The 25,345-nt window shown below is 44.9% G+C and overlaps 1 protein-coding gene across 1 annotated transcript in view; it reads left to right on the plus strand.

The window, feature by feature from the left end:
- ARFGEF3 (ARFGEF family member 3) overlaps positions 1-25,345 on the plus strand; it is a 186,519-nt gene that overhangs the window by 108,249 nt on the left and 52,925 nt on the right. Inside the window, exons 13-20 of the mRNA XM_032160177.2 lie at positions 9,387-9,553; positions 10,931-11,096; positions 17,014-17,121; positions 17,768-17,983; positions 18,141-18,251; positions 20,909-21,059; positions 22,827-23,147; positions 25,082-25,215. Of these exons, the coding sequence (XP_032016068.1) occupies positions 9,387-9,553; positions 10,931-11,096; positions 17,014-17,121; positions 17,768-17,983; positions 18,141-18,251; positions 20,909-21,059; positions 22,827-23,147; positions 25,082-25,215 (1,374 nt within the window). The remainder of the gene's footprint in view (positions 1-9,386; positions 9,554-10,930; positions 11,097-17,013; positions 17,122-17,767; positions 17,984-18,140; positions 18,252-20,908; positions 21,060-22,826; positions 23,148-25,081; positions 25,216-25,345) is intronic.

The following is a 25,345-nucleotide window of genomic DNA, read 5'->3' on the forward strand; positions in this document are numbered from 1 at the left end:
CTGCCTAGCAGGGAGAACATTTGGTCTCTGCCCTCCCTTTAGTTCTTATCCCAGGGTCAAACCAGAAGCTGGAGCTTGTGTGGTGTCTGTAAGGGGAGGCCCCTCGCCTCTTATATCACCAGGGAGTCCCCATTATCTCCAGTCATAGGCTCCCTAAGGGTCCCATGATTTTGCTACCATTGTCCGCCCTCCTCGGAAGTCCTGCCAACCCTGCAGGTACTGCCAGGCGGTGGGCAGCCACAGACCTGCAACCTCTGCCCAGCCTGGGCTCTCCCTTCTCTGCCTCACTGCTTCTTCCCCTGTCTCTTCACCCTCTAAGGAATGGGCCGAAGTCTCTGGAAGGAGCTCTGGCTTTGTGACTACACAACCAGGAAGGCATTTATGCTGTTACCAGCCTCCGTTTTTGGCTCTGTGGTTTAAACACCTCAAAAGATGGCAAATACAAGTTTACCTTGCTATCTTTGTATAATACAGAAGGTAAAATTACAGGAAGAAAACCTCAAATAAATAAATGAGTATGTTATGCTGCCTCTGTCAGTTAGGATTAGGTTTGTTTGCATGTATAGAAAATGCAGATGATGGCCTGGCGCAGTGGCTTATGCCTGTAATCCCAGCACTTTGGGAGGCCGGGGTGGCAGATCACCTGAGGTTGGGAGTTCAAGACCAGCCTGACCAACATGAAGAAACCCCGTCTGTACTAAAAATACAAAATTAGCCAGGCGTGGTGGTGCATGCCTGTAGCCCAGCTACTTGGGAGGCTGAGGCAGGAGAATCGCTTGAACCCAGGAGGCGGAGGTGGCGGTGAGCTGAGATCCTGCCACTGCACTCCAGCCTGGGCAATAAGAGCCAAACTCCATCTCAAAAAAAGAAAAAAAAAAGGCAATATTACTACAAAAGGAAAGAGATTCATTTCCTTTCCTCTAAATTGAGTCTGAGGTCTGACCTCCAGAGCTCCACAATGATCAGGGACCCAGGTGCTCCTGTCTTTCTGCTCTACTCTTGTTAATAGGTGACTGTCATCCTCAGGTTTCCTCATGAACCGAGACAGCTGGTGCTGGCGGAGCTGCTGGCTTCTCATCCATAGTCTGAACAAGAAGGAAGAGGGCAAGGCTAGCAAAGGAGCCACCTGAGAGCTAAATACGGCTGCTTTCAGGAGCTCTCTGGAAGCGCCACACAACAACCTCAAGTTCACTGACCCCTTCTAGGAGACAGGGCACATTGCAAGCCCGAGTAAAGTCATGATTCTGTTACCAAGTTAGAAGAAGATGGTTTTATATAGTAACAAGCAGTTTCTAATACAGCGCCATATTTTGTTTTAAAAACCAACTGTGGATTCAGAGTTATCCTTATTGTAATGTCATTGGCGACTTCCATTCTTGAATGCTGTCTCAGACAGAAAGGAGGAGAACGAAACCAATTTTCAGGAAGTTTATATAGACATAAATACGTCTGAGCTCTACCTTCAGGAATTTTACATAGGCACACACATATATATATATCTGGGCTCTAGCCATTTCTGGGATCTAACTTCAGATCCCAGCTCTAGCACTGAACAGCTGTGACCATGGGCAAGTTACTGACCCTCTCCCTGCATCACATTGCCTACCTGTAGTGTAAGTATGATAAACAGTAGTACTTACTTTATCTATTCTGCAGATTAAATGCAGTAGTACAGTAGGGGAAAGGTGAGGATTCATCCAAAATCTGCTGTAGTGAGTGCCTGAGCAAGCCAGCAGAAAGATTCCGGTCAGAGTGGGCCATCTAAATCAGTGATGTCGCAGGAAGAACACTGGAGTGGGGTGAATTGATTCTGAGTGTACTGTAGGAGCCTGTGGGTGGGAAGAGGCAGAATAGAGGGAATGATGGATGGCATGGTTGTCAAGACTCTAAAAGGACCTGGCATTGGATGATTTGGCCATCTAGAGTCTGAAGTCATGCAGGATAATGGCAGGAAGGGCAGGAGGCATTGGGGTGAAGAGGAGGCCACAGACTCCAAGCCAGGGTGGTCAGTGAATGTGGCCGTGTCTGGCATATCGTGAAAGAGAGTTTCAAGGATGGGTGGAAGATCTGGCCAGATGATAGAAGCCTCAAAGGCTGAGAGTTTGCTTGCTTGCTTTAATAAATGGAGGAAGAGAAGTATTCTAGAAGCAGGAATGGAGAATAAGTAGTCTAACAAAATCCTCTACCAACACCTGGCATTGTGGAATATAAAACTTAAAGAATACAATAATATAAAAACCACACAAAATCTCGCTCCTATAGTCTCAGCACTTCGGGAGGCCAGGGTGGGAGGACATAGTGGGCAACATAGTAAGACCTCGTATCTACAAAAAAAGAGAGCACAAAATAAATAATCATACCACCTAGAAGCTGACTCTGAAATATCTTGGCATCTTTCTTTGCGGTCATTTTTCATCATATGAATGTGCTTATTTACATGTATCTACAATAATAATAATGATGATGATAATAGCTAATCTAACATAGCACTTACTGTATGCCCTGCATTATCTAAGGGTGTTACTGATATTAACTCATTTAGTACTCTTAACAACCCCATAAAGTAGATAGCACTATTATCCTCATTTTACGGATGAGAAAACTGAGACACAGGTTAAGTAATAAGTCATCCAAGGTATGTACATAGCTAGGAAGCGGTGATACCAGGATATGAACCTGGCTCCAGACAGCACGCTCATTACACTGCACAGGATGGGGGGAATGAATATGTCATATGTGTAATTTTGTAACTTACTTTCTACTTAATATTTTGTTGCCATGTTCCTTGTGTCTTTAAGTATTCTTTGCAAATATGACTTAGGATGCCTCTATGATACCCATTCCTGCTACCTTACCACAATGTACTCAATTTCTCCTTTTGGTGTATCTTTAAGCTGTTCTTCACATGCTTCTCTTAGAGGATTTTTAATTATTTAGGAGATGCTGTTCAAGAACAGAAAAACCTCTGGAGCTGATTAGCTCTGGGGGCGGCGGGGGTGGGGGGAGGGGTGGGGAACCATGGTGGCTGAAAAACTGTAGCCCAGCAAATGTATGCGTTTTTTAGGTCCCGACAGACTTAAAAATACCAGTGGATACCTGGCATCTCATTGGCTCCTGGGAACCTACACTAAAGGAACAGAAACTCAGCCAGAGATTTATAGCATACCAGCAGATGCCATTTATTTATTTATTTATTTATTTGTTTGTTTATTTATTTATGAGACAGAGTCTCGCTCTGTCACCCAGGCTGGAGTGCAGGGGCACGATCTCGGCTCACTGCAACCTCCGCCTCCTGGGTTCAAGCGATTCTCCTGCCTCAGCCTCCTGAGAAGCTTGGATTACAGGCATCCGCCACCATGCCTGGCTAATTTTTGTATTTTTAGTAGAGACGTGGTTTCACCATGTTGACCAGGCTGGTCTTGAACTCCTGACATCAGGTAATCCATTCATCTTAGCCTCCCAAAGTGCTGAGATTACAGGCATGAGCCACTGCACCCGGCCTATATAGCCATTTACAATGATGTTTTCCAGTAATATTTAATGATATGAAAAAATATCATAATGTAATTTTAAAAAGGATTTAAAATTCACATTAAAATGTTAATACTACTTATCTCAGCCTGGTGTTATTACAGATTATTTTCTTCTTTGTGCCTTTTTCCAAATCTCTAAAAGAATTTCTTGCAACCTCTATCAGAACATAAAGCAGTAATGTTATATAAAAATTAGAGCCGTAGACTTAAATAAATCTGTGACTAAGCAAAGTTGTGTAATCTTATCACGAAGGTTTAGAAAGCTGATAATGCCCAGTGTTGCTGAGAGTGGGTGTAAGAGTGCTCTTGTGCACAGTTGGTAGGTGGGAAAATTGGTATAAATCTATTTGGAAAATAGTTTGTATGTATCTGTTAAACTTAATATACTTATTCTGCTTTTAGTACACTTGCAGAAGTACTAACATTCATTTCATTATTTCAGCATTTTTCATAATTGAAACAACATAAATGTCCATCAATAGAGCATTAAGATCAAATAAATCAAACCACAATGTAACTATGCAGTGGTATATGCACGGTCATTAAAAAAGAATGAAACAGACCCAGAAGTGTCAATATCAAGACACATCTAACACGTATTTTTAGAAAACATCAAGTTACAGTTTGACATATGTAGTGTGATCTCGCTTTGTGGTATTTTCATACACACAAGGAAGTGAGTCTTGCTGTTAGAAGTATCATTGGGCCTTGGGAGAAGTGGGGACTACTGTTCTTATTTTTTATACTCTTCAGTACTATTAAATGTTCTAAATTAATGTTTATCCAAAAAGGAAGTACCAAATTCTCTTAGACACAGAAGAGACTTTAAGAGGTCTCTTGTGCTACTCTTGTAGCTACTCTTCCCCTGGTAAGCAGTCAAGTAGGTGATCCATCCTCCTGTTTCCACAGTAAAGCACATCTTAATTATAGAGGGAGAGAATGAACTTTAGTTACTGAACACTGGGCAATGCAAAGAGTCAGAATATGTTAAAGGTCATAGTTCTTATAGTTTGTTACTCTAAATCGTTTAGCACATCAGTGAGGCCAATCAGAGGAAAGAATGGAAAATAGAGTATCTACTAGAGAGGTACAGGATATGGCAGAATCTTTTCATGACATTCGAAGCAAGTAGAGCATGGCTAGTGCAAAAATCTGAAGTGTGGGCCTAAAAGACCTTGGCCAATTTTGAGCTGTGTAACTTTGGGCAAATTACTGTCTCTGGGGCACTTTCCTTACTGGTAAACAACAGGGCAGGATTAGAAAATGATGTATGAGGAGAGATTGGTTCTAGGCAATAGAAAGCATTTAATAAATTATTCTTATCATGTTTCCATTGTTATCAGTATCACCAGTAAACTATATCTGGCATAGCAAGAAAATGGCTGTTTTCTTTAAGTTGACAAAATAGACCTTATTTTGTTTTATTTACAAATTTGCCAGCTCTTTGTAATTTAAGAAATTAATCTGCATGCAGATGTAGGCTGGTACCAACAGATTACCTGTAACAAAGGTAACCTGACAAAGTCTTTCCTATTGGGTATCTCCCCCAGCAGTGCCTGCCGGGGCTTCGTCACTTCTCTGCTGATTTTGGTCTCCATGTCAACACTCACATTAGTGGCCTTTTTCACTTTCAGCATCTGAGCAAGTGCTCAGTTTTCCAAAACATCCCAAGGTAAATAGTAATTGGTTTCAACATTTTGAGAGGAATTATTACTGATGTCTAAAATGAAAGCCGTTTACAGATCCATTTTTTTCCTTGTTGATAGACTCAATTGTACCTTTCATCTATGATCCAAGATAGTTAAACACCCAACCCTGAATGCTACTTTCTGTTTTACCATGGAAGGAGAGTGGTCTTGTGCCCTGTGTATCCTCCAGATAACTGGAATTAGCCCCACTAGCACCTTGAGAGTGCCAGGAGTTCCCATGGACCATCAGGGCTGAAATACACTGCTCATGTTCTAACCAACGATGGTAGTTTTCAGATCTCACTTGCAGTCTGATCTTCGTTTTAAAATGCACCTCGGCCTTGCCGGGCGTGGTGGCTCACACCTGTAATCCCAGCACTTTGGGAGACCAAGGCGGGTGGATCACCTCAGGTCAGGAGTTCGAGACCAGCCTCAACATGGAGAAACCCCGTCTCTACTAAAAATACAAAATTAGCCGGGCCTGGTGGTGCATGCCTGTAATCCCAGCTACTTGGGAGGCTGAGGCAGGAGAATTGCTTGAACCTGGGAGGCAGAGGTTGCGGTGAGCCGAGATCGTGCCATTGCACTCCAGCCTGGGCAACAAGAGTGAAACTCCGTCTCAAAAAAAAATGCACCTCAGCCTTGCCAGGCATGGTGGCTCACACCTGTAATCCCAGCACTTTGGGAGGCTGAGGCGGGCAGATCACCTGAGGTCAGGAATTCTAGACCAGCCTGACCAACACGGAGAAACCCCATTGCTACTAAAAATACAAAATTAGCTGGGCGTGGTGGCACATGCCTGTAATCCCAGCTACTGGGGAGGCTGAGGCAGGAGAATTGCTTGAACCCGGGAGGCAGAGGTTGTAGTGAGCTGAGATCATGCCGTTGCACTCCAGCATGGACAACAAGAGCAAGACTCCATCTCAAAAAATAAATAAATAAAAAATAATAAAATGCACCTCAGCCCATGATCACAAAGTGCTCTTGGTAGAAAATGTCTTGAGGCAACTTCAAAATTTCTACAGTTTTTTATTTCCCCTGCCTTGTTTTATAAGGCAGAGGTAATGCCTACCCTTTGATTGTCTAAGGTGGTTTTATGGGAATAATATATATGCTTACTCCCACCAAAAAATGTTCATACTGCCCTCAAATATGGCAAAGATCTCGAATTATTTTCAACTTTGAAAGCTTTCTCTGGTCCACATCTTCTTACTTACCTATTTATTAAAATTCACTGGGATGGCCGGGCATGGTGGCTCACACCTGTAATCCCAGCACTTTGGGAGGCTGAGGCAGGCAGGTCACGAGGTCTTCGAGACCAGCCTGGCCAACATGGTGAAACCCTGTCTTTACTAAAAATACAAAAATTAGCTGGGCGTGGTGGCACACACCTGTGATCCCAGCTACTTGGGAGGCTGAGGCGGGAGAACTGCTTGAACCCGAGAGGTGGAGGTTGCCGTGAGCCAAGATTGCACCACTGCACTCCAGCCTGGGTGACAGAACAAGACTCTGACTCAGGAAAAAAAAAAAAATTCGTAGGGACAACATCACTGGATAAACATTCTAGCTGTAAATTTGTATCTCTCATTTCTTTGATTGTTAATTCTAGAAAACTCTTACATTTCATATGAGCCATATTTTTTATTAAAGAATAATTTTAGACATGATTTGCAGAGTATATGGACATGTGTAATTTGCATGCACAAATGTAGAGATGAACTGTTTCCCACACATCCCTAGATTTCAGCCTCCAAGTATTTGCGGGAACAAATGGCGCATTCATTGAAAATCTCTTAAGGTGCTCTGAGAGGAATGGCTCGGTGTGTTTTGTTCCACACTTGTCTGGGCTAGTATTGCCTGTGGGGCTTTGGAGGGTAAGAGAAGATGACAGTGTAAGGACACAGATGTGCAGTTGTCTGTGAACTGCAGAGCTGCGAGCTGACCACCAGGCTCGAGATAGTCAGGAACCCTGAGGGCCTGGAAATGGCTGTCTGCAGATGGCCTTAGGACCAGCATACTAATAGATGCAAAGAAGCTGACTTCAGTAATTTTTTCACCCCAAGCTCCCTGTGAAAGTTTGAGCCATGATACCAACAACTCTGACTGAATGAACCCATCTTCAGAGCATGAGATATAGTTGTTTGTTTTTTCAGTTAATTTATATAAAGCTCAAAGGGATCTTCAAAATGAAAACATTAGTTAAGTGTAAAATATCTTAAAGAAAAGATAGTGGGGAGAAAGTCAATAGCTATTATTTAATGGTTTTTTTTGAACCTCTTTATTTCCTCATTTTTTTAACAGTTTGATTGTGAGATAACTCACATACCACACAGTTTACCTGCTTAAAGTGCACAATTTAACGTGTTTTTTGTTTGTTTGTTTTTCATTTTTTGAGGCAGAGTCTCGTTCTGTTGCCCAGGCTGGAATGTAGTGGTGTGATCTCAGCTAACTACAGCCTCCACCTCCCGGGTTCCGGCAATTCTCATTCCTCAGCCTACCAAATGGCTGGGACTACAGGCACGCATCATCATGCTGGGCTAATTTTTGTATTTTTAGTAGAGATGGGGTTTCACCCTCTTGGGCAGGATAGTCTTGAACTCCTGGACTCAAGTGATCCGCCTGCCTTGGCCTCCAAAAGTGCTGGGATTACAGGTGTGAGCCACTGCGCCTGGCCTAACGTGTTTTGATGTATTACATTATTATTTGTTTTCATCATGGTAAAAAAATATGTAACAGAATTTGCTATTTTAATAAATTTTAAGTATACAATTCAGTGGTACTAATTATATTCACAGTGTTGTGCAAGTATTTCCAGAACTTTTTTAACATTCCAAATAGAAGTTACTCTGCCCCCGGTCCCTGGTCCCTGGTAACCTCCAATCTATTTTCTATTTCTTCTAATTTATTCTAGGTACTTCATAGGGTGCATCATAGATATTTGTTATTTTGTGCCTGACATTTAACATAATGTTTTCAAGGCGCCTCTATGTTGTGGCATATATCAGAACGCCATTCCCTTTCATGGCTGAGTAATACCCATTTTATATATATATCACAATTTGCTTATCCATTCATTTGTTGATGGGCACTTCAGTTGTTTCCACCTTTTGGTTATTGTAAGTAATGCTGCAGTGAACACTGATGTACAAGCGTCTGTTCAAATCCCTGCTTTCAGTCCTTTTGGTTATATAGGAGTAGAAATGCTGGGTCATATAGTGATTCTATGTTTAACTTTTCAAGAAACATTATTGCTTTTGAAAAGTTGTATTAATAACTTTTCTAAACATCTTACATGCATTATTGCATCTAATTCTCATGCAATCATGTCTATTAATTCTTATTCATTCAGCAAATGTTTTTAAGGGTCTACTATGTACCAAACACTGTTCTAGGCATTGGGGATTCTATAGTGAACAAAATGAATAAAATATCACCTTCTCATTGATTTTATAGTGGTGATGGCAGATGATAAACAAGTATATATTAATATAAAACTGGGTAGAATAAATGCCATTGAGGCCATTTTTTAAAAGCCGGGTAAGCGGCATATTGGTGGGAGGCAGGAGTGGATTTGCTATTTAATAATGGAATTAAAAGGGAAAGTCTCTCTGTCACTTGAGCAGAGACTTGGCAGAATTGAGGGAGAGCAGCATCCAGAGATCCTGAGATCATTCTAGGGAGTGGCAAAAAACAAATGCAAAGGCCCTGTGGCAGGTCCAGGCCTGGTGTGGCTGAGGGACAGCAGGCACTCAGGGTGGCTGTGGGGAGTGAGAGGGAGAGAGGAGGGTGAGGTTGGAGTTTTATTACATCATGATGGGGAGCCACCGGAGGGCTCAAACTAGGGATAGAATGCAGTCAATTCTTCTCCCTATTACAGGAAAAGAAGGTGAAACTTACAGGGTTTACATGATTTTATCAAAGTTATAGCTGCTAAGTAAGAGATCAGGATCCAGGCCCAGGCAGATCCACTCCTGAGCACATGCTCTTCGCCACCAGGCTGGGGTGTGTATCTGGCCCCGAGGATATTCCTGGCTAGCTGTCAGTGCTACACAGAAATGTCCTATATGATGCCGTATCTCTCACAATGGGTTCGCAGCTCTCTGGAAGCCAGTCTTGCCAAGCACACTGTTCACACCCCCAAAAGTCCCTTCGTTTTCTCCCTTAGGCATGATGCACTCTCCTGGCTTTGACGGGAATAGCAGCCTCAGCTTCCAGATGCTGATGAATGCAGACAGCCTCTACACAGCTGCACACTGTGCCCTGCTCCTCAACCTGAAGCTCTCCCATGGTGACTACTACAGGAAGCGGCCGACCCTGGCGCCAGGCGTGATGGTGAGTGTGCCGTCCCTCGTTGGACTGGCAGAGGGCAGGTTGTGGCCTTCTGGTGTACAGCCTAGCCTCAGTGCCCTGAGTGAGATGGCACAGCGTGTTTTGTTCCACACTGCTCTAGATTGGTAATGCCAGTAGGACTTTGGGGGATGGAAGGAGATGACATATATATAAGGGCACAGATATACAGTTGCCCAGCACCGTGAGCACAGAGCTGCCCACTGGGCTCCAGTGAAGAATGTATGGACGTGAGGCCCTGGAAATGGCTGCCCAGGGATAACCCAGTAGTTTCATCTTGTGTCATTATTAAACGTGTATAAAACCTGTTCAAAACCACATCATTGACGTGTTAAGGGAGATCAGAAGATGTGCAAGGAATTTGCTGAAAATGAGTTGTGTTTTTCTTTTTTTTGAGACAGAGCCCCGCTTTGTTGTCCAGGCTAGAGTGCAGTGGTGTGATCATGGCATGGCTCACTGCAACCTTAAACTCCTGGGCTCAAGCACTCCTCCCACCTCAACTCCCAAGTAGCTGGGACTACAGGTGTGCCCACCATGCCTGGCTAATTTTTTAATTATTTTTTGTAAAGACAGGGTCTCGCTATGTTGCCCATGCCAGCCTTGAACTCCTGGGCTCAAGCAATCCTCCCACCTTGCCCTCCCAAAGTGTTGGGATTACAGGCATGCGCCACCATGCCTGGCTGAAGGTGTGCACCTATAAAAACTCTTTACCGTATTCCAACATGTTCCCAGACCTACTGTTGACCCAGAACTAAGCTCACTGGCTGTTGCTCATAGCACCTCCTGTAAGGGGTGCAATGAGAATGTTGATTGTCCTGTGGTTAGCTCCTGTGTTGGAGCAAGCCACTCCATGGTGTACCCTATTATCAGTTCCTGAGCCTAAATCCGTGGATCTACGTGAAGGAAATCAACAATCATTTGCTTGCTTGATAAACTGTAAATTCCCAAAGGTAAGTGATTGCTTCATGAGCATAAGTGAAGTATCTCTGGAAATGTGCACATTCCTGCAGGAGCGCGTTCCGCCTCTGCTGCTGTTGGGACTCCTAGAAAAGGAAGCTCTTATGCTATTAAAGACTTCTGTGCAGTTGCAAACCTCTCCACACATCCAAGAGTAAGAATGTAAAGTGCAGTCTCTCTAATCCTTCTGCAAGGTATCTGTCAAAAGGTGTCACCAGTGAAGGAAACCTCAGCACATTTGGGAATTCTCCATCTCTACTTCTCCCCAGTTGCCGCCCCCTTACCCAATACACAAGCCTTGGTTTAGTTCAGGGCTCTGTGATGTGAAGAGGCAGCAGAGGCACTTAGGAGCCTGTTAGTGAGCAGGGTGTTATGTGGTCACCTTCTCATGCGATCTCTCTGTAGAAGGACTTCATGAAGCAGGTGCAGACCAGCGGCGTGCTAATGGTCTTCTCCCAGGCCTGGATTGAGGAGCTCTACCATCAGGTGCTGGACAGGAACATGCTTGGAGAGGCTGGCTACTGGGGCAGCCCGGAAGATAACAGCCTTCCCCTCATCACAATGCTGACCGGTCAGTGGTTCATCGCAAGGCCTTGGGGCACGTGGTAGGGTGGAACGGCTCATGCTTTAAAGCCTCTTTCAGAGACGTGTTGGTGCTTGGAGCAGACTTTGAAACAGCACCCACAAAGCTTCCCTGGCAATGGTGACAGTTCCAGGGAAGTGTCATGAGTTCACTTCATGGGAATTTTCTGTCCCTTTTCCATGTGGGAGTCTGTAGGGCTCACTGTGCCCCATTAGATGAGGACTAACTTAGCACCTTTGTCTGTTGGTGTAAAACTGTAGGCCGTATCTATAGGATGTGTAGGCCAAGGATTATTCCTGGAAGTTCTCACATGTTAATAGTTGCCCATATCATTCAGTGTTCTTGGGGTTTACCAATAAATGTAAAATGACTGATTTTAAAGTTGGCTTCCTGGCCAAGCGCCATGGCTCATGCCTGTAATCCTAGCACTTTGGGAGGCTTAGGTGGGTGGATCACCCGAGGTCAGGAGTTCAAGACCAGCCTGGCCAACATGGCAAAACCCCATCTCTACTAAAAATACAAAAATTATCTGGGCGTGGTGGCAGGCGCCTGTAATCTCAGCTACTTGGGATGCGAAGGCAGAAGAATCACTTGAACCCGGGAGGCAGAGGTTGCAGTGAACCGAGATCACACCACTGTACTGGGCAACAGGAGCAAGACCCCGTCTCAAAACAAAAAAAGTTGGTTTCCTTCCGTTTATCCATATCAGAGGCCCTCCCTTCCCTTCCCAGCTGTACCAGAATTAAGAATAATGCCAAATACTTACCAGCATCCTTATCTTCAGTGTCCAGAGCTTTTATTTTTTTTAAGAAAATATTTATTCAGGAATAGACATTGCAATGGGAATATGCCCGCCATAGTAAACTATGTGCGTATACAGGGAGGTAAAGGATGACAAAGGTGTTTAAAGGAAAAATGAGGAGGATTTCATCATTGTTTTGAGATAATGATCCTTGAGTAAAGGATCAGTAACAAGGGCGGTGCCTGTTTAAGTTGGACAGGCAAGCAGGTGCTGGGCAGATGTCCTCACAAGAGTACTATTCTGTGTAAGGTTGCAATGGCTTGTGAGTTGCAATGGCTTGTGAGTTGCAATGGCTTGTGAGTTGCAATGGCTCGTGAGTTGCAATGGCTTGTGAGCAAGTTGGTGCTTTTTGCAAAGTCTCGTGATAGTTCTCTCTCTATATATAATTTCAACTATTACTTAAGACTAAAGGAGTACGTGTGCAGGTTTGTTACCTGGGCATATTGCATGATGCTGAGGCTTGGGGTCAACTGATCCCATCACCTGGGTACTGAGTATAGTAGCCAACAGTTTTCAACGCTTTCCCCTCCCCACCCTCCTGCCTTGCAGTCCCCAGTGTCTGTTGTTACCGTCTTGATGTCCATAAGTACCCAGTGTTTAGCTCTCGCTTATAAGTGAGAACATATGGCATTTGGTTTTCTGTTCCTGCATTAACTCGTTTGGGATAATGGCCTTCAGCTGTGTCCTTGTTGCAACAAAGGACATGATTTTGTTTTTTTTTTTTATGGTTGTGTAGTGTTCCGTGGTATATATGGACCACAAGAACTTTTAAAATCCTATTTAACTATTAGAAATTTCACATGAGAATGTAGAGAGCAGTACGCCATATATTGTAGAGCAATATTTTTTGTCAAAAGCCGCTTTTCGTGGCTTATTGTGGCTCGGCCATAATGCCAAAGATTGGGGAGTCTGCGAAAGTTTAGTCTGGTCATCGCTTGCCTTAGTAAGTTAGAGCTCCAGGCTTGTCCTAGATTGGCTCTGAGACCCCAGACTGAGTTTTTGTTGTTGTTTGGTTGGTTGGTTTTTTTGTTTGTTTGTTTGTTTTCTTGAGACAGAGTCTAGCTCTGTCCCCCAGGCTGGAGTACAGTGGCGTGATCTCAGCTCACCGCAACCTCCACCTCCCGGGTTCGAGCGATTCTTCTGCCTCAGCCTCCAGAGCAGCTGGAATTACAGGTGCCCACCACCATGCCCAGCTAATTTTTGTATTTTGAGTAGAGATGGGGTTTCACCATGTTGGCCAGGCTGGCCTTGAACTCCTGACCTCAGGTGATCTGCCTGCCTCAGCCTCCCAAAGTGCTGAGATTACAGGCGTGAGCTGCTGCACCCACCCTCCCCAGACTGGTTTCTGATTGCAGGTATCCTCTCCTGGCTCCAGCAGAAGGAGGTACAGAGCATGGCCCTGCCCTCTCTGGAGTGTCTGTATCCTCACACAGCTCGGCATTGCTCTGTGCCCAGCAGGAACAGCACAGGGCTGGGCAGGACAGTCCAGCTGAGGTGCAGAATCTGTTGTCCAAAGGGCATGTTATGTTGCCTATGGTTGGCACTGGGGGCTCTTACAAGGTGTCAGAATAAACTACTGGCAGGTGGAACCCAGCCATGTAGAATTTGGGGTGAGGCACTATTTAGGAATCAGGCAGAAGTTCAGAACATACAGTGAGGTCTGTCCACGGGTGGCAGAGTCCTCATCATTGATTGGCATTTGGAGTCTTGCTTCAAGAACTAGGATGGAACTGGGGAATTGGGTCTCAAACTTGGGGATCAGGATCACTGCAGAGGTGATCAAGTTGTATTTTGTTAATCATTATAGCATTTACATCCATTTGAAAAATAAGCATTCAGGCCGAGCACGGTGGCTCACGCCGATAATCCTAGGACTTTGGGAGGCCGAGACGGGTGGATCACTTGAGGTCAGGAGTTCAACACCAGCCTGGCCAACATGGTGAAACCCCATCTCTACAAAAAAATATAAAAATTAGCTGAGCATGTTGGCAGGCGCTTGTAGTCCCAGCTACTTGGGAGGCTAAGGTGGGAGAATCCCTTGAACCTGGGAGGCAGAGGTTGCAGTGAGCTGAGATCGCGTCACTGCACTTCAGCCTGAGCGACAGAGCGAGACTCTGTCTTTAAAAAAAAAAAAAAGAAAAGAAAAGAAAGGTAATTATTCAAATGTATGAGAGCCATTTGTTTAGTTTACCTATAAGCAATGTAAGCAATGCTTGATTTCCATTTGTTTTCACAAACTCCTTTCAGTAGGGATGGAAGGTACTGCCCAGAGCTTATAAGTCTGAGAATTTGGATGAGGATCCTAAGCATTCCAGCTTTAATTTGAGAAGACCATAGTTTCTGCCAAAAGTAATCTCTGTGACTCTCTTGCCCGGACCTTAATAAAAGGAGTCATTCAGTACATGTAAAATGAATAAGTAACAGACTATTCGCAGTTCCCATATTCATCAGTCATCACTGTTAATTAGCCATCACTGTTATTAATGGAACAGTAAGCTCAATTGCTATGTCCATAGGAAAGTTATTTAACTTTAATGATAGAAAAGGGCTTTTCATAAGAATTCAACAAAATAAGGGTCTATGATTCTTTGTAATTCTAAACTCCTGGTATGAAGTGACAAGTGAATCAGAGCAGCAGTTAACCTAGAGTTTGGAGACTTCTTTTTTTTTTTTTTTTCTTTGAGACGGAGTCTCGCTCTGTCGCCCAGGCTGGAGGAGTTTGGAGACTTCTATCTGATCTTTTCATTATGTATGAGGAGAAGCAGTGCCAGCAATCTGATGATCAACCCTCTACTAATTGTGGCCATTCCTGATGTCATGATAGAGTATTGTATAGAACTGTGGAATTTTAGCACAGAAATAAACTTTGCATTACTTGAATCAGACCTTTACCTAGCACATAGAAAACATTCATTATACTTTGATAAATGAAAATTTCTGGCGAATATCATTAGGCTATTTGACCAGATGTCAAATTAATTTCAGAGAAACCAGTCTGTTTCCACCTTAGCAGCCATATAGATTTTGTCCCTGTTTTGGTTCTGATAGTTGCTGAGGAGTCTCCAGGCTTTTTATAATTTCTGTAAGAATCAAAGATACAGTGGAACACCATGCAAAGAAGTTTTGTCCTCTTGGGGTGAGGGTGAAGTCCTAAACTCAGGGAATTAATACTAATAATTACAGGCAGTGGCTCACGCCTGTAATCCCAGCACTTTGGAAGGCAGAGGCGGGAGGATCACTTAAGGTCAGGAGTTAGAGGCCAGCTTGGCCTTCGGTGGTGAAACCCCGTCTCTATTAAAAATACAAAAATTAGCTGGATGTGGTGGCACATGCCCGTAATCTCAGCTATTCAGGAGGCTGAGGTATGAGAATCGCTTGAACCCAGGAGGTGGAAGTTGCAGTGAGCTGAGACTGCGCCACTGTACTCCAGCCTGGGTGACAGAGTGAGACCCTGTCTCAAAAACAAACAAACAAAAACAAACAAAAAACCCAGAACTACCCTCCTTTCTCATCCCCTCCCTGTGTTGCATTCAGCTATATTCGTTGCATCCAAGTATGTATATTTCAACTCCATAGTCACTTTTCCAGTGGTTACTTCCTTTATACTGAGGAACTTGGGGCCTTGGCGAGCCTGGCCCAGGGCTACAAGGCTGCTTAATTCAGAGCCAAGTCTAAAGCTCTGCCTTCTCAACCCAACTCCAGTCCTTTCCTCGCCATAATGTTAAAGAGTGGTTTGTTGAGCTAATTCTGTAGAAAAGAATTTGTTTCAACAAAAACTTAAACAGGGTAACTGAGGATCCAGTATAGAGCTGGAATGGTATAGAGAGGCCTGGATGGGAGTCAGAAGACATGAATACTAATTATTTCTGTCATCAGCCTCGTGGCCTTGAACCATTTACCTACTTTAAACATGGTCATGCATCCTTTAGCAAGGACAGGAACATGTTCTGAGAAATGCATTGTTAGGCAATTTTGTCATTATGTGACCATCATAGAGTGTACTTACACACCTAGGCTAGATGGTATAGCCTATTGCTCCAAGGCTACATACCTGCACCACGTGTATTGAATACTGTAAGCAGCTGTCATAACAGAGTAGTATTTGTGTACCTAAACATAGAAAAGGTGCAATAAAAGTATGCCATTATAATCTTATGGGACCACTGTCTTATATGCAGTTCGTGGTTGACCAAAACGTCATTTTGTGGTGCAAGACTCTGTCTCTTCCTCTGTGAAATAAAAATAATGCTGACCTACTTACCTAATTTGAGCTGTTGCGATGATCAAGTGAAAAAATGTTTTGTGAAAACACTTTGAAAATTATAAGGTATTATTGGCCGGGAACGGTGGCTCACACCTGTAATCCCAGCACTTTGGGGGGCTGAGGCAGGCAGATCACGAGGTCAGGAGATCGGGACCATCCTGGCTAACACGGTGAAACCCCGTCTCTACTAAAAATACAAAAAATTAGCCGGGCATGGTGGTGGGCACCTGTAGTCCCAGCTACTCGGGAGGCTGAGGCAGGAGAATGGCGTGAACCCGGGAAGCGGAACTTGCAGCAGTGAGCCGAGATCGTGCCACTGCACTCCAGCCTGGGCAACAGAGTGAGACTCTGTCTCAAAAAAAAAAAGAAAAGAAAATTATAAGGTATTATTTATTGTACTTTGCAATCTGACTATGTGATGATCTGACCAAAGAGGCTTATTCTCCTCTTAATTCATGTAAGGAAGCTCTGAAAGAAAAGTTCACATCTCCGTAACCCGTACATATAAAATTTGGGAATAATCCATGGTTCTGAATAAAAAGAGTATTTAAGATCAAAATATTCTAAATTTTCTAACAGAGAAATAATAATTTATAATGTACATCTATTTTTAAATAAAGATAGGCAACATGTAACAGAAGAATAAATATTCCAACATGAAATAAAACTAGACTGAGGGAATAAAACAAAATTTATGATAGTCTCGTTAAAGGTTGCTACATGCTTGAAACATAAAAGATACAAGGGATATTTGTTAAAAATGAATATTGGGTGGCCATTTGCTTGTTTTTGACTGGAGTGTTTTATTTAGGGAAAACTTCATTCTTTTTCCTTGACAGATATTGACGGCTTAGAGAGCAGTGCCATTGGTGGCCAGCTGATGGCCTCGGCTGCTACAGAGTCTCCTTTCGCCCAGAGCAGGAGAATCGATGACTCCACAGTGGCAGGTAATGACTTGGGTCTTGAGTTTATGAACATCCATACACTGCATGTGTATCCAGCAATTACACTGTTATGTGGTGACTTGAATCAGGATTTTGTCTTGGTTAGAAAAAGTAATTGGGCCGGGCATGGTGACTCACGCCTGTAATCCCAGCACTTTGGGAAGCCGAGGCGGGCAGATCACGATGTCAGGAGATCCAGACCATCCTGGCTAACACAGTGAAACCATGTTTCTACTAAAAATACAAAAAATTAGCTGGGCGTGGTGGTGGGCGCCTGTAGTCCCAGCTACTCGAGAGGCTGAGGCAGGAGAATGGCATGAACCCGGGAGGCGGAGCTTTCAGTGAGCCGAGATCGCACCCCTGCACTCCAGCCTGGGCGACAGAGCGAGACTCCGTCTCAAAAAAAAAAAAAAAAAAAAAAGAAAAAGTAATTGATGGAAGTTAGTTAGCATCATCCAGCTGATAATGCAACATTTATTATTTATAAGAACAAAGTGAAACATGATCCCATATAATCCATTGTTATATTTCCTGTTGTAGAATTGCATGCAACTCAGTACTGCTCATTTGATAGCAAGAGAATGTGATGTCATTCATTGCCGGGTTGTTTTTGTCTCTAGAAAATGACTCACACCCCTCCATGTTCCAGGCGTGGCATTTGCTCGCTATATTCTGGTGGGCTGCTGGAAGAACTTGATCGATACTTTATCAACCCCACTGACTGGTCGAATGGCAGGGAGCTCCAAAGGGCTGGCCTTCATTCTGGGAGCTGAAGGCATCAAAGAGCAGAACCAGAAGGAGCGGGACGCCATCTGCATGAGCCTCGACGGGCTGCGGAAAGCCGCACGGCTGAGCTGCGCTCTAGGTGCCAGCGGGAGTAGTGTTCCCTGGCTGTGGTCCTGCAGAACTCACTGGGAATGACCCAGCAGGGTGGGGCAGGGGGACCCTTTAGAAGGGGTTCTGTTAGGTGAATGGTTAGAGGATATACTCAGTCAAGAAGTCATTGTGTGTCTCCTCTGAAGGGGTTGCTGCTAACTGCGCCTCAGCCCTTGCCCAGATGGCAGCTGCCTCCTGTGTCCAAGAAGAAAAAGAAGAGAGGGAGGCCCAAGAACCCAATGATGCCATCACACAAGGTAACAACTGGAGGGCCAGAACCCACCTGGTACCTTGGGTGCAGTATGCACACACCTGCACAGGCCTACACACACCAGCCAACACTCGTGCCTGTTCTGTGTGTGATGCCCAGTATGTATACACCACTGATCACAAGATCCCATTGAGCCACAGGCTTGGGTCTCTTCTATGTGGGTGACCTACAGAAGATCTCTCTGGAGAATGGGAGACATACTGACCCCTGGTGGCAAGGAAAGTGCAGCAGGCCCAAGGAGGCCCACCTGGCTGAACTGTTCACACCTATCATCTAGTCACTCACTGGCTTTGGCACGTCACACAAGTGCACACATGAAGACCCTTCGGGTTATAGTGGGGGAGGCAGATTGGCCAGTTTTCTAAAGGGGAAATTAAACAGACGGAGAAAATTCATGAGGGGAGGCTCAGGAAGAAGAGGCTCTTATCGGAGGAAAATCTGAGCTTTGTGAACTCGGGAAATGGCTGATTTTTAACTTGATGAAATCAGTGAGTCAGGGAAGCTGATGATTATCTGGATCTAAGGGAAAAGAATGACCATCCTGGTAGCAACAGAAGATACAAGGCAGGCAGCAAACAAAAGGAAAAATGCAAGCTCGGTCCAAATTGTGTAACTACTATCAGATATGTACAGTAGCAAGTCACTGAGTCAGCTGTACATTTTTAGCTGAGAAACACAGTTTAGGTCCGTGTTTCTCAGACTTGAATAAAATTTAGAGACCCATTTGAAAACAAAAGCGCTCTCACAGATCCCCAGTGTTAACTGAAAAAGGAGTCTCACGATTTTACTTAAGTATTTTACAGCCATGACCTACATAAATATCCTTACATTCACAGTTCTTTAAAAAACCACAAAACCAAGACCATGATATTCAGATTAAATACAAATAAAAAATAAGATTAAGGCTGGGCACAGTGGCTTACGCCTGTAATCCCAGTACTTTGAGAGGTCGAGGAAAGTGGATCACTTGAGCCCAGGAGTTCAAGACCAGCCTGGGCAACATAGCAAAACGCTGTCTCTACTAAAAATACAAAAATTAGCCAGGCATGGTGGCATGTGCCTGTAGTCCCAGGTACTCGGGAGGCTGAGGTAGGAGGATCCACCTGGGCCTGGGGAGGTCCAGGCTGCAGTGAGCCATAATCATTCTATTGCACTCTAGCCTGGGTGACAGAGTGAGACCCTATCTCAAAAAAACAGATAAAACAGCCAGGCGCAGTGGCTTACACTTGTAATCCCAGCACTATGGGAGGCTGAAGTGGGCGGATCATTTGCGGTCAAGAGTTTGAGACCAGCCTGGCCAACATGGTGAAAGAAACCCCGTCTCTACTAAAAAATACAAAAAATTAGCTGGGCGTGGTGGCGGGTGCCTGTAATCACAGCTACTTCAGAGGCTGAGGCAGGATAATTGCTTGAACCTGGGAAGTGGAGGTTGCCGTGAACCAAGATGGTGACACTGCACTCCAGCCTGGGTAACAGAGCGAGACACCATCTCAAATAAATAAATAAAATTAATATCACATTTATTAGACAAATGATGTTTTGCTAAAAATCACTTTGCTCCTTACATTAGGAGATGGTTTGGATTCCTTTGAGGTTGGCTTGCTATATTTCTGGGTTCTGGACCATCACTTAGTTATCCTACCACATGCAATTACTTGAAACCTCTGTTCAAGGAGGACACTGTGGTTTGGCCTTGCCTTAGCATTTTGCATTACTGACATCTGAAGTTACCTTCTGCATTCTTTCTCATTAGTCATCTACAATTTTTTTTTTTTTTTTTTTTTGAGACCAAGTTTCGCTCTTGTTGCTCAGGCTGGAGTGCAATGGCACGATCTCGGCTCACTGCAACCCCCGCCTCCCAGGTTCAAGTGATACTCCTGCCCCAGCCTCCTGAGTAGCTGGTATTACAGGCATGTGCCACCATGTCCAGCTAATTTTGTATTTTCAGTAGAGACAGGGTTTCTCCATGTTGTTTAGGCTGGTCTCGAACCCCCAACCTCAGGTGATCTGCCTGCCTTGGCCTCCCAATGTGCTGGGATTACAGATGTGAGCCACCACGCCCAGGCTACAATTTTTTAAAGTATTATTTGGAGCTCACAAATACAAACTCAAGGGATGAAATGAAATTGGTCATTTTCAGTGATAGAGCAGTCATTCTGGTGCTCAAAGTATACGTAAATAAGTTGTTTTAGAGATGATGATCATAATGAGAGTCTAACATTACAATAATCTCAGAGAAAACTTGCAGAAAGCCAGGAATTCTTCCATTTGACCAATTTTTGGGAAGGGTGAAAGATCTGGGCCCAGATGGTTTTAGCTGGAATTGGCTCATGAAACCCATCCACACGGCTGTGCCTGACCCAGAGCCCATGAAAGGGCCTGGAAGGAATGGCACCTGCCAGCTCAGGATCCATCCCATTTCTGGAGCTGGAGAGCTGGGGCCACCAGCACGTGGGACCTGCTGGCTGGGTGGTTTGCATGATGGTCTGCAAGGACCTACTGTGGAGGCGCTTGCTGCCGCCGAAGTCTGTCCTTTCCCTTTTGCCCTTGCGTGACACACATTCTTTCATTTTCATTCTTTCTCTCTCCCTTTCTGTCTCCCTTACTCAACCTGTTATTTTAATAAATGTCTTTCTGGCACAGTGAAACTAAAAGTGGAGCAGAAACTGGAGCAGATTGGGAAGGTGCAGGGGGTGTGGCTGCACACTGCCCACGTCTTGTGCATGGAGGCCATCCTCAGCGTAGGCCTGGAGATGGGAAGCCACAACCCAGACTGCTGGCCACACGTGTTCAGGTGCATGACGGGCTCCCACCCCCAGATGGCACTGACCCTGCCTCAGGAAACCTGGAGCGGGCTGTGGGGGGTGGAGAGGGGCAGCCATAAGAGCCTGCCAGCGTGTAAATCAATTATAACAATTCACAGAGTTCGATTAAACTTCAAATGAGACGTGAAAAGAGAAGAGAGAATAAGGGCCCAACTAAATGTATGTTTTAAAGAACAGGGGACAGAACTGGGTCTGAGGAATTGTGACTTTTCTATTGACATTTTTATGAGAGAAGGGAGGAAGAAAAACCAATTAAATAATTGATTGAGATGACTATGTAAGTTAAGTGAATACTGTGCAAGTTTAAAACTGGTCATGTCTCCACAATATTATATTGCTATATGTTTATCAATGTCCTCTTTACTTAAAGAAGGATTTCAGATAGCTTATTTGGATACATAAAATACAAGATACCTACTTTTAATTTAGCTAGACTGAAACAAAACAAAACAATAGTACACCTCTGCCAAAGACAGGCCAAAAATTTGTCTCTAAGCATTGTAGCATCAAAGTGAAAAGAAACTCCCAGTGAGTTATATAGTGCACAGTGCCTGTAAGATGAAAACCAGCAATAACTCCAGAGTCCAAGTCCTCTTACAACTAAGACTGAAAGCACGTCTCCCCAAGCATGGCATCAGGGCAGACCCAGTACCGTGGAAGGAGCACTGCCCATGGAACAGGGCAGGGGCTGGCCACACTGTTCCTTCTCCTCTGAAGCACACACCTCACACTCACTGCAAACCCAGGTCTAGGCAGAGCAGGCATGGGGCAAGAGTGGCCAGGGCAATGGCCGATGGCCCAGGACACCAGCCAGAACTGGGTTCAGTTTCATGTCTTCAAAGCAAATATAGCCATGAGTGTTTGTTGAGCAAAATGGTTCTATTATGAAGGCTGCTGACCTGCTGCTCTTTATTGCTCTAACAAGAAAAAAAAAGAAAAAAGAAAATAAAAAGGCTCTCCTGGTACACAAGCAGCGGGTAAGGGATTGAAAAATTCCTTGATTCTAGAACATTAGAATGGATTATCCGTGATGCTCTTTACCAGTAAACGGACTTACTCCGAGATGAGGGACCTTGTGAACCATCTTCGTCCCAGGTTCTGTTGGGAACAAACCATTTAGAAGTCAGCAGTTGTAGCACATGTGGTGACTGTTCTCTGTGTTTGCCATAATTCAGTGACTGCCCTCCCACCCGGCCGCCACCCACCCTACCCAGACTTGAGTTATGTGGTGCCGTCGGTACCAGGCAGGACGTGGCTGGGCAGAACTCACTGTGGCTGGTTGGCCTCTCTCTCATAGGTATGGCCATTCTGGGATCCCGTCGTAAGGAAATGCTTCCCAACTCCTAATCAGAGCACTATATGGAGGGAAAGAGGGTGCCTGGGGAAAAATGGCTCAAACAGCAGGAGGGCAGATAAGCCAGTAAGCTGGATGAGGCAAGGGGACTGGATGAACCGGGCTTCATTGCCCATCTTTCTCCCAGCCTGGGGTGAGAGAGAGAGAACCCAAATAATCCTTTACCCATTTCAAGGCTGTCTGGCCCAACTCAAATACTACTACTAATAATGCTGTGTGACATGAGAACACAGGAGGGAAGGACTGACTGTCATCACAGGAAAGAGGAAAGCTGGGGAGCTTGCAGAGCTGGCTGCGTTTCCTTTGTCTGGCACTGTGGGGTTGATGGAGCTGCCGGGGTGAGCTGCAGCGCCTCACAGCTGCTTGTCTGTGCTCTTTCTAGGGTGTGTGAATACGTGGGCACCCTGGAGCACAACCACTTCAGCGATGGCGCCTCGCAGCCCCCTCTGACCATCAGCCAGCCCCAGAAGGCCACTGTGAGCGCTGGCCTCCTTGGGGACCCCGAGTGTCAGGGCTCGCCCCCCGAGCAGAGCCCGGAGCAGGGGCGCTCCCTGAGCACGGCCCCCGTCGTCCAGCCCTTGTCCATCCAGGACCTCGTCCGGGAAGGCAGCCGGGGCCGGGCCTCCGACTTCCGCGGCGGGAGCCTCATGAGCGGGAGCAGCGCGGCCAAGGTGGTGCTCACCCTCTCCACGCAGGCCGACAGGTGCGCGGCGCCGGCCTCCCACGCCCCGGGAGCCTGCTTACCAGGCGACACCCACATCCATCTGGTCTCAGTGATGCCAGGGACGACCCATTTGTTAGCCAATCACTTAAATCTCTTCCATCTTTTTCAAGCTTTGTTCTCTCTACCATTACATCCATACTTGGAATGAAACGTTTTCTACTGACACTGGAGGGTCTGAGGTAGGCCACCTGGGGTCAAAGCGCTGTGCTTACTCTGGGATCTCAGGCAACCTCACCTCCCTGGGCCCTGCCTGGCTTCTCCATTGGTAAAATAGGGTCATTTTTTAAAAGTAACTCTGTCACCGGGTAGTTGTGAGGGTAAATTAATTAGTAACTTGATGCACCTGGAGCGGAGCTTGGAAAATGGTAAAAATCCACTATTCTTATGATTATGGCTGTTTTCAAAAATCCCACATGCATGTGTTACTTATTGATGCCCAACAACCATGCGAAGGTGAAGAGGGAAACTCACCAATCGCCTCAACTGTTTGGTGGTACTTCCGGAGGTTGAAAGTGCTTTTGGTCACCAATCACACACAGCTCCACCTCACTTACCTCTTCAGCGTTTGGTCACTGTGTCCCAGACCCCTGGCACGGGCACAGGGAGGACCATCAGGAAGGGGACAGGAGTGGGAGGAGCACTCCCTGGGCCGGGACTCAGATTGACCTGAGTTCCTGTCCTGGCTTTGCACTCCCCAGCTGCCGGGTCATGTCTGTAGACATAGCTGCACTGAGACTCAATTTCTCCATCTACTAACCCACTACCATAATTGCTTTTTGCTGCTTATCCAAGTTGGCTGTGAAAATGTTTTAGAATCTGGAAAGTAATATACAGGTGTCAGGTGGAATATAATACTCATCACTATTTTCTTACTAGGAAGGAGGGAGGAGAAATGGTCAATAGGACCCAGAAACCAAATGGTATCAAAATTGGAAGTTACAAAATAGCAAGAAAAATATATTTGTTTTGATAATTTATAATCCACTAATTCCCATCTTAAAACTTGCGTGTCTCATTTTCCTCCTTCAAAAAGGACTCATGATTCCATTTCTATTAGAGACCCTCTCCCTGAAGCAGCTCATGGTGCCCCCACAGCACTGTTTGCCCTGCGGTGTCGCTAGGCTTGGAGGGCAGATAGCAAGATGACCCAAGAGCTGTCGAAGGCTCACCTGGCACATTGTTCATTGTGGCCTCATAAAACAGATATTTGATCTTTACCATTCTTCATTCCCATGACCTTCAAATCCTCCCCTAAATTCTGCTACTGTGCTCCCCGCCTTCCTAAATCCTTCTGCTGGCAAGGTCTGTGCCCAGGTGAGTGGAAAAGAAAAAGAACCTATAAGACCCATCATATTAGGGGACATTCTTTCTTCCAAATAGATACTTGAGTTCCCATCACATCTGGGCCTTTGGGTGTGTGTAAGGCCAGTCTGTGCCCCGGAGTGGGGCTTACAGGATCCACTCTTAGCTGTTTTTGTATCCTTTCCAGCATTATACTCATAAATTATAGACAAACAAAACCTTATTCATTAATTTACTGGGGTTTTTTGACATCATTTATGAAATTGAAGCTAATTCTGCAGATTCCATTCCCAATTACTCAGTTTCTGGGAACAACGCCTTGCCATCTTTCAGCTTCTTGCCAAGCATTTTATGAGTGCCTACCATAGCTGAGCTAGACCATGAGGGCACAAAGATATTTTTAAATATATTCTTTGTGCCTTTGAATTAAAATCTCACAGTTAGAGCAGACTTGTACACAATTAGAATAGATATAATAATACCACACACTTGTCTGCAGTGTTTACACAGCATTTCTATTAATCACATCAACAAAATTACCATAATCATTCTGCCATAAAGACCTTGCTGAATTGTTTCCAAAGAACACATCTCTTTCTGTTTGCATCCAGGCTCTTTGAAGATGCTACGGATAAGTTGAACCTCATGGCCCTGGGAGGTTTTCTTTACCAGCTGAAGAAAGCATCACAGTCTCAGCTTTTCCATTCTGTTACGGATACAGTTGATTACTCTCTGGCAATGCCAGGTAATTCTTTCCCTGAAGAAACCATATGCCAGGAGGTTAGCAGGAAACAGCCCAGGACTCTATCACCAGCAGCGTGCCTGAAGATTTGACTCCACATTCCCTTTGCTTACACTCACACAAGCTAAGCCAA

The sequence above is a fragment of the Hylobates moloch genome, unplaced genomic scaffold, assembly GCF_009828535.3.
Source record: "Hylobates moloch isolate HMO894 unplaced genomic scaffold, HMol_V3 SCAFFOLD_2, whole genome shotgun sequence".
NCBI lineage: Eukaryota > Metazoa > Chordata > Mammalia > Primates > Hylobatidae > Hylobates > Hylobates moloch.